We start from the raw sequence: 10,286 nt of genomic DNA, 5'->3' as shown, positions 1-10,286 counted from the left end.
GATTCTGATTGTCTGTTTAAATGGTACTATATGCAGATTTCGACATGCGTGTTAGGTAATTAAAATTTGCAAATTTGCTAATTTTGTTTTTACGTACTGGGGATTTGTTTTTCGTCTTTTTGTTCCGATTTTCTCGTGAACTGATTTAGTGACGACCCGCCACAGACAGAAATCATGACTAACTATGGTCAGAGATCACACTTCTTTGTTCCAATGCCAAATAAAAGCAGAAACTACGACTAATCAATCAAATCATTCAACAGTCCATATATGAGCAGAATTCACGGAGCACCAATCAGAGCACTTCAATTCCTATTCAAATCGCAGATGATCTAGGTTTAGGGAGCGATTGGCGTTTAAGGTTATCTAGTCCGTTTTTTTTTGACTTCGCTGACGTAACAGCGAAATAGTCTCGTTGCCACTGTCCAAGATTCCTATAAACAGGAATCACTATTAGAACTGAGTCAGTTAATTGCTTGGTTGGTCTGTCTACAGCTTAGTTCGGCCCTGATATCCAACCTCCACCGTCAGACAGAAGCAGCTTCAAGAGTTTCCACTAGCCCAACGTCGTTACGTGATCGCAGAACCGCTCTCGCGAGCTTGCCCCGACCTTCAATTTACTGCTGGTTCAGATGGCTTTTATCATGTAAGTTGTCATTAGTCTAATTAATCATGGGTATGCATCATATTCGGCCCTCACATTGCGTCGACCTTCCTTCTTCGGTTGTATTCGGACCCTCCGTGTCGTACTGGGACGACTGGGCATTCCTCAAACATTAAGGTTACGCATTTCCAACACCGTAAACTCAATCTAATACAAAGGGTTAGATCACGAAGGTTAGATTAATCCCATTTACCAGGGGCTTCCCAGCAAATCATACGTTGCCAACCCCAAAAGCCCAAACAACTCTATGTTCTGCTCTATTTCGCACATAATTCTGCTCGTTTCTTTTAACCTAGCTTAATATTTATGTTTATTGTCATTTAATATTCTCTCGAATCATGCACAATCTTCAATCTTTCCCTAGTCTTAGTCCCTAGTCTTAGTCAAACTGTATCACTAGCTTATGAATAGATTACCTATGAAGGGAATCCGGTTCGCATTTTAAATAATCTTTCTCACCTCCCGAAGCTACCCTTCACACGTCCGAGACCTAAGGGGCAATTTTTATGACGGCCATCGGTAAAAACTCGGATACTAAAACATTAAAATAAAGGAATTATAGAAAGGAACCGGCAAGACCACAAATGTTTTCTTAGTCCCTAAACGACAGGTAAACGAAAATGAAAATTCTATTGCTCATTTCAACTTCTGTGTAAGGGGACAACTCAGTGGCGTAACTACCGGTGTTCCACGTGTTCGGCGGAACACGGGCCCGCTGCTTCAAGGGGCCGGGTCCGGTCACACGAACATTTTTTTTATTAGATTTTTTTTTATATTATTGCCCAAATTACATCCTGAAATAAAAAATTCGAAAATGTGCGGTAATCCCAGGATCGATGGTCGATTGCTATTTACGAATTTTTTGCTGCAAAGGGCGGCATCTCAATATCATAGACACAATAAACTCGAGTTTTAGCGACCGGCACCGGCGGTCGAAAATGCAGCAGCATCTCTTTGTAATAAACCTGTCGCAGTGTCGCAATCCCATTGTAGCAAATTTAACACCCCATGTAGTAAATTACCAATCTTTATACGACAAAAGTATGACTAATTTATGATGCAAGACAACAAAATACTTAAATTTTGTCCTCAGTTCTACAGTGAAACTTCATGCTGTAATAAAACGTGAAAAAAAAATCAGTTTCAGTTGTTTTTTATGAAAATTTTCGTATTTTCAAAACTATTTTAATTTTGTACTTGTGGTGCTTTTTTGGAATAATAGAATATATCTGACGTATGTTACAACTAATTTTTTAAGTAGAAAGAAAACTGGACTGGGAAATTATTACAGAATGACCTACCTGTACTAGTGTCACTGAAATTATCACAGCATGTACCTCTTTCGGTGGTTTGAGCGGAAATATCTTTTTCGAAATTAAAAATGACTAAATTTTTTTTAAGAAACAATGAGCCAATGCAGATTACCTTCATTGAATCTCTCAAATGGAAATCAAATTGCTAGAAGCTTAGATGTGTCAAATTTTGTATCAACTTGTGCCCATTGAAAAGGAAGATGTTGGATGTATGATTGTTATTCATACATACGTACCGAAAAAGATTGATATAAAATGAAACACAAACATGTGCTGTGTAACACTGTATTTACTTGTTGTTGACAGTTCGGAGTCTATGTACAAAGTGGTTAAAATCGGAAGCGATACATTGCAGGTAGAAGAGAAAGTTGGGGACGCTTGTTGACAAGGGTTGCGGTTGGTAGGTAAAACCGAAACCCGAACATGGTCCGGCGCCTTGAAAGAACTAACTTTCAACATGACAAAGTATAACAATTGCAAATATGAAATACATAATATGTGTCTACATGACAGGTGCATACATTGACAATGAAGTAGAGTACAGAACACATAGAAAAAAAAAAGGGGTAAATTTAGACACTGCACATTTGTTTATGTCGGAAGCACACACAGCTTAGTCACTTGCAGGTTAATCACATCATGCGCAGTTCTCACTGTCACTACGCGAATGGGGCCATGTAGACCGGGATGAACAGTAATAACGCGTCCCAGTGGTCCATATAATCGGGGGTGTGTGGTTTTCCTTAACGACCACCAAATCGTCCACCTTATGCTGTTGTGGCTGGCCTTGGTCCATTTTGGGCGATGATGAAGTTGACCCATATGTTCTGCTGTCCACCGTTTCCAAAATTGCTGCTGAGTGCGGCTGAATTGTTGCCACCTGGAGAGCCGGTTCGTTGAGACCGTGGTGACGTTATCCTCTGAAATAACAGTTAGAGGGGTTCCAACGAGGAAGTGACCGGGAATTAAAGGAGTCAGGTCATTTGGATCTTTGGACATGGCGGTTAACGGGTACGAATTCAAACACGTTTCGACTTGTATTTGCAACGTCTGCATTTCTTGCAAATTAAATAAAAATATACCAGTAACGCGCTTCAACTGACTTTTCGCAGATTTGACCATTGCTTCCCCGATAGTCCCCATATGTGGTGCGGAAGGCGGAATGAAATGAAAATTGATGTGGTTAGTTGTCAAATCATTCAGCAAATTTGTATTCGAAGCCCGTTTGGCTAAAGTGAGACGTGCTTGGTAAAGCACGGGATCATCCCACCACAAAGTTTTTTCGTATCGTCTGTCTTCGGGTTGAAATAAAATTTGATGATACATGTTACAAATGTCCGCAGTAAAAGCGACCTCATGCGTCCTAGATCGAATTATTGAATCGGAAATGTCGTTTTGTACTTTTGGCCCTGTACTGAGACAAGCATTTATGCTTTTTCCGAATGATGGTTTGGCTGAGCCGTCAAATACTACGCGAATCTTATCAGTGACCCCGTCATTTTTGAAAACCGCGTGGTGAGGCAAGAGGTAATAGGGTTCACTTTCGATTCTATGCTCTGTCAATGGACCTAGTAAACGCATATGACCCAAATTAATGTATTCTTTCATAAAATCGTGATAATTTATTTTTAACATGACATTTTTTGCGAACTTTCGTTCCAATGTGTTGAACCGTTTGAGCGCGATTTCTGTCGGATTCCCCAAGTTTGGTAAAAATTCGTTAAATGTTAATCTGACTTGAAATCGTCCGTTGGATAATTGAGTGGCATTGTTAATAAAATAGTTCTCATGTTGTATTTCAAGAGCTGTGAGCGGCTTATCATCGTTTGAATAACTTTCAAGTTTCCAGAACTTTTCAACCTGGTTTTCTAAATTGACATTATTGACCGCGCAATGTAGATTTTGACGAGTGTTACTGGTGGGGCATCCATGCAATGGCCCTCCTGCAATCCAACCTAATAAAGTTTTTTGTAATATTAAGCCATGTCCTATCGTTTGAATTTGACCTACACATAACAGTTGCCAAAATAATCCAGCTCCGATTAACAGATCGATTGGCTGTGACAAATTGAAATTAGGATCGGCAAGTTTTACCGCTTCAGGTATGTCCAGCTCATCTTTAGAAAAGGTACGGGCAGGTATGTTCTTCGAAATTTTTGGGATTACCAGACAATTTAAAGCTGTTGTAAATGAGTAATGCAACGACTCGATCTGTACCTGAACCTTTTGTCTAGCGGTCGTATTTGAACATTGAATACCTGCTACGACCACATTTGCATTTTCTGTACTTAAACCCAATTTGTTAGTGGCGGCTTCAGTAATAAAATGCGATTCTGAACCCACGTCTAACAAAGCCCGAAATTTTTGAAATTTGTTTTTACAATCCTTTATTAGAATTATTGCTGTAGACAAAACGGCTTGTGGAAAAAGGGCGGATGAGCAATAAACTCCGCTGGTACTAGGCTGGTTTTCGTTTGAATGGGAGGGTTGGTCACTATGTAAAAGTGTATTATGTTTCAATTGGCATAATTTACATGACATAGATTTACAGCTATCGGACGTATGCGATGGTTTGAGACAATTTTGACATAATTTCAACCTATCTACCTGAGACCTTCTTTCCGAAACACTGAGTTTTGAAAAGGTAACACAGTTGTAAATTAAATGAGATTTTTTACAAAAATAACAAGTGGATTGTGTACTATTGCGATTTACTGCCGCTGTAAATGTAGACACCTTTTGTGTTTTAAATGTATTATAAAAAGGTAGCCATTCAGTATAAATTCCGCTAAACGGTTTAATAACATTCGGGAGCAACTGCACCGATGGTGACGGTGTGCTCGTAGGTGCGTTACCTTGCGGTGCAGGTGAAGATGTGTTAACGCGTTTTTGTTCAATAGCATCTTCGACATCTGCACATAAATCGTAATACGCGTTTTCAAAATAAAGTCTTGTGGTAGTTTGTTCTAAATCGGGGGTGGCGTCATCAAGAGCTTCAATCTGAGAATGGATTTTGTCAAACTGAGCCTTAATACGTACAAAATCGCGCAATCTTACTCTTAGTCGAGAAGCGGATGTACTTAGATTGTTTGTTTCAAACCACAACTTGAAACGCGATATTTCGTCGTGAATGCGATTTCTTTTTAAGAATAAAATTTGTAAATTTCCTGCATCCTCTGGTGTAGGATTTGAGTCCGAAAATGTTTCGGCATTGTCGTCACCTTCCGCGCCTGCCATGTGTGGAGCATCGAAAGTTTGCGAACGCGTCATAACCATTTGAAAAACCGCTTAGTTGAAATACGTAAAACTGGTACAGTTCGGGCAAGGTAAATGGTACTTGCCAATGAAATTTAAATAAAATGACGTACAATTACGGTCGAATGCGTGCTTGACCGGAAATAGATAAAGAAAAGGAATAGTTGGAACCCACTCACCGCAATAAGGCCCTCTGGCACCTGGGACGGCTAGACTGATTCGCTGCTCTCCTGTCCGGTTGGGAATTTCCAATGGCTGGATCCCGTCTCCCGATGCAGGCGTCGAAAATTGCCAAAACCGTAATAAGATCACCTGGAGCCTGGGTGAATTGACTGGATGGGCTGAATTCGCTGCTCTCCTGCTCGGTAGGGAACTCCGATGGCCGGTAGGTCACGTCTCCCGATACAGGCGTCGAAAATTACCAAAAACGTGATAAGGTCACTTGGAACCTTGGATGAAACGACTGGATGGGCTGGATTCGCTGCTCTCCTGTCCGGTAGGGAACTCCGATGGCCGGTAGATCACGTCTCCCGATACAGGCGTCGAAAAATGGCACCACCGCGTTTTATTGTTGAATTCACAGCACTGGATCACACATGTGGAGAGATCCGGCTCGAAGGACCAATGTTGGATGTATGATTGTTATTCATACATACGTACCGAAAAAGATTGATATAAAATGAAACACAAACATGTGCTGTGTAACACTGTATTTACTTGTTGTTGACAGTTCGGAGTCTATGTACAAAGTGGTTAAAATCGGAAGCGATACATTGCAGGTAGAAGAGAAAGTTGGGGACGCTTGTTGACAAGGGTTGCGGTTGGTAGGTAAAACCGAAACCCGAACAGAAGAAGAAAACAATTTTGAGATTAAAAAAAAAATGGGCATTTTATCTATACTTCTATACTTCTATAATTACTTATATTATAAAGTTGAAGAGTTTGTTTGGTTGAACGCGCCAATCTCAGAAACTACTGGTTTGAATTCAAAAAATCTTTTTGTGTTGGAAAGTCCGTTTATCCAGGAAGGTTATAGACTATATAACTTCACCCTATGATTAATAGAAGGGGAGCAGCAATGAAAAATATCGGAAAAACGGGAAAATTATTCGTCCTTTGACAGCTTCCGTTGCTTACGCTGCTTATTAAACGGTTAAAGTTACATAAAAATCATGTATGATGGAATTGTTCCCTTCTAAAAGTTCTAAAAAAAAGTCCGCGACAGCATACGTCAATCTTTTAAGGTCGACTCAGTATAACCTTTTTTATGGTAATGAATTTTTTTCTAAAATAATCTAATATAAAATTCTGGTGTCTCCTCCGAAACGCCTTGACCGATTTTTATGAAATTTTTTGTGTATATTCGGTGGGTCTAGTAAACTATTTTTTAAACCCCTAAGTGATAAGGGTGACCCACCAAACTTTTTTTATTTTTTAGACAACATTTTTTATTTTTATTTTTTTTAAGATTTGGCATCAAAAAATACATATAACCCTAAATTTTGACCCTTCTACCACCAACCCCCATTTTTTAATAACGATATGAGTATCTTTGCTTTCATCCACAGATGCGCAATAGGGTTGCAAGATGGCCATTGAATATAATCATTGTCGTACGATAAATTTTTATGTATTTATTTTAATTTAATTTTTTATTTAACTATGTACCAAAATATTCACTAGAAATGCCAAAACAACGTTTGCCGGGTCGGCTAGTTTCTAATATTGTATATATTTTAATTATATGTCTTCAGGTAATTATTGTATTTTATTTTTTTAATTCAATGTTTCAGGTAGAATGATTTTAATAAAACGTTAGCGCTAATTGCAATCTACTCATTATACTCGTATTTTTAAATATTTTTATTTCCCTGTTCATTAGGGGCCCCACAGTGTTGTAGAACACAGACCCGCAGTTTGATTGTTACGCCACTGGGACAACTTTACATGTAAATCTCCATACTTGTGGAGTGACAGTATTTGTCGACTGGGTACAGATGATTTTGCAGGCGCTGCATATTGGATAGTTCTTTTTGTAACATTCGGCAATGGCTTCATATATCAAGGTGGTCATTTTTTTCGTTCCTTCACGTAATTAAGGATGCTGTTTGATAGTCTCGACATCCTTTTCGTGAAGGCCTCTTTGTAATTTATTATGTCTTGATAACGACGGATGTATTGATGATCCGATTGAATTAACACTTTGGACACATCTAAACCTTTTATGAGTCACCTCATCGAGTTCAGAGTGAGGCTGAGGGAGCAGACAAGCTAGTTAGGTATACGGTAGATAGGCCTAACACATTATCTGTGTTCTTAACGTCCCTCCTGTTTATCATATTTACTTGAATCACCAGCATATCCCTGGAGCAGAAATTTTCCAGAAAAAAAAACGCCAACGCCCATATAGATGTATGTATATAAACGCAGGTAGTAGGTTTACTTTTGATAGACCCAGTAATGACCAATACCTTCTAGTATAATAGGTCTCTTACTTGCTCTCTTGTTAAGACAGGTTTCTGAAACGGACAGTTTCTACATTCTTGGGGTCCATCTGTTTATCACAGAACGCGATTTGACCCTTGACCATCATTTGCATTAGATACGATTCGTTCTGGTCCATACTTGAGGACCCAAATAAAGGCTCCAAAATGTTTTTGTTAAAACAAAAAATAATAATTTGATGCAACTTGCTACATTTGTTAACTCTTTTCAAAATGGTGAGAAAACAATGTGTAATTTGAAAAATATTCATAGAAATGAAAAATGCGAGTCGACGACATTCGCAGAGACGCCTATGGGTTTTCTCGAGGGCTTGGCAATACATATGTACGGCGATGATGGGTAACTCATCATCGGTGTCGGTGGCTGGGTGGCGTTCGCATAAAGAAAACCTTGGAGCGAGTCGCCGAAAGTTACGAAAGGTACGCCAGAAAAACCTTCATTTCGGAATATCGAGAAAGGAAGTATGGGTTTAAATAGAGACACCTTCGGGAACGATTCATTCAGTCGACGAGAGAGACCAGTCAAGTTGCGCCGAAATTATTTTGTACATAATCACTGTGTAATTAGTCGTGTAAATCTGAGTTGGCGAGAAATAAATTGTTGAAAGGACTTATTTTCCTATGTGCAAAAACCTCCCCAACTTAAAAAAAATCAAATATTCAAGATCAATAGAAATATTTGAATATCACAAATTTACATACACAAAGAAAAAGAGAAATCCAAATTAAAGTAATTGGACCGTAATACCCAAAGTATTTATGATGGTATTATATATTTTGCTCCGGTCATCAATAATAAAAATAACATACCTATAGAGAAAACCATCCAGTGCTTTAGTTAATTGTTATTAAAATGAGTTAAGCGGTTAAGGCTGAATAAGTGAATTCCTGTCACGTATTTCACGTTAACGCAAATTGTGAATTTACAAAGAGTGAAAAAAAAAAATTCACGTGTTAACGATTTGTCAAAGTTTCACATTTCACCATTTCAGTTTAGAAAATAGTTAATGAACTATTTAGTTACGCTAATTACAATCGTTGAGGTGGATCGTGGCGTCGAAGGTGATTTATTTCGTTTCAACAACTGCCCTTTGCCTTTGAAAAAATTGCGAACAAAATTCACACCATTACACCACAAAGCGAGAAGTAAAGTTATCCTCAAATTCTACCTTCACTACATTTCAACCACTCTTCTGCTAATAAGGGGGACATTCCGTTAATTATTACACTACAAACGCATGGGTGGTTGCCTACGTTATTAAAATTATTTTTATTTTTCAAATGCGGTTTTGCGGTGTTCTACTTTTTTGTAGGAGCGAAATTTGATTTAATTTTTTACTGGATATCGCAGTAATTATGGTAATTATTGTAATATTATTCAGGCAGCCTCTTTATTATTAGATTGTTGTAATTTATGACAAAATAAGAGCGACGAACTTCCAGAACGAAATTTACCTATAGTTAAAATGAATACGTCATACCAAAATGAAAAACTCGGATCCATAAAAAATGCAAGCAAAAAATTTTAATTTTTTTTATTATTTTCTGTTTTCTGTATTGGCGACTCTGTTTATTTGACAGCTGACAGTTAAGATTCTGCTGTTTTTGATGCTTTTGACAGTACAGATTCTGACAGTTCTAAACAAGCGCAAGTCACTGTATAGGTGCTGTATTCAAAGTGAAACAACAAATTTTTAAATATTAACAATGTCCAGAGGTAGCAGTGCTGGGTTTGATCGTCACATTACCATCTTCTCACCAGAAGGTCGGCTTTATCAAGTGGAGTATGCTTTCAAAGCTATTAATCAAGCCGGGTTAACCTCTGTAGCCCTCAAAGGAATCGACACGGCAGTTTGTGTAACTCAAAGAAAGATCCCCGACAAGCTCATCGATGCCGGCACTATCACACACTTGTTTCAATTAACTGAAAGCTCTGGATGTGTTATGACAGGTATGATCGCAGACAGTAAATCCCAAGTGCAAAGGGCGCGTTATGAAGCGGCACAATTCAAGTATAAATATGGATATGAAATGCCCATTGATGCACTGTGTAGAAGAGTGGCAGATATTTCTCAGGTTTATACACAGAATGCTGAAATGAGACCACTTGGGTGTTCCATGGTTTTAATTGGATATGATCCTGAAATTGGACCATGCGTATATAAAGCAGACCCTGCTGGCTACTATTGTGGATATAGGGCTATAAGTGTAGGCGCTAAACAGACTGAAGCAAACAGCTACTTGGAAAAGAAGTTGAAGAAGAAGCAGGAATTGCAACACGATGATGTTATTCAGTTGGCAATCTCATGTTTGTCCAGCGTTTTGTCGGTAGATTTTAAACCCTCAGAAATTGAGGTGGGAGTCGTCTCCAAAGAGGAACCCAAATTTCGAAAACTTTCTGAAACGGAAACTGACAGACACCTTACTGCCATAGCCGAGAAAGATTAATTCTTTAAATGTTTAAATAATTTTGTATACTATAATAATAAAATCATTGTTAAAACTCAGTATTAGTCTTATTTATAAATAGTTAGTTATAAATGATACATT

General features: G+C 38.4%; 1 protein-coding gene across 1 annotated transcript; it reads left to right on the top strand.

Moving 5' to 3' along the window:
* The first annotated feature begins 9,352 nt into the window (after window positions 1–9,352).
* On the top strand, window positions 9,353–10,243 carry LOC135126783 (proteasome subunit alpha type-6-like). Its single transcript, XM_064052924.1, has one exon. The coding sequence runs from the start codon at window positions 9,444–9,446 to the stop codon at window positions 10,182–10,184; it is 741 nt and encodes a 246-aa protein (XP_063908994.1). The 5' UTR covers window positions 9,353–9,443; the 3' UTR covers window positions 10,185–10,243.
* Window positions 10,244–10,286: the final 43 nt, after the last annotated feature.

This window comes from Zophobas morio, unplaced genomic scaffold, assembly GCF_036711695.1.
Source record: "Zophobas morio isolate AGI-343-1 ecotype UQ-CSIRO unplaced genomic scaffold, CSIRO_AGI_Zmor_V1 ptg000011l, whole genome shotgun sequence".
NCBI lineage: Eukaryota > Metazoa > Arthropoda > Insecta > Coleoptera > Tenebrionidae > Zophobas > Zophobas morio.
The sequence above is the reverse complement of the archived record's forward strand: the minus strand, read 5'-3'. Positions and strand labels throughout refer to the sequence as shown.

Coding starts and splice junctions, on each gene's coding strand:
- LOC135126783 (XM_064052924.1), top strand. CDS start 9,444: ATGTCCAGAGGTAGCAGTGCTGGGTTTGATCGTCACATTACCATCTTC.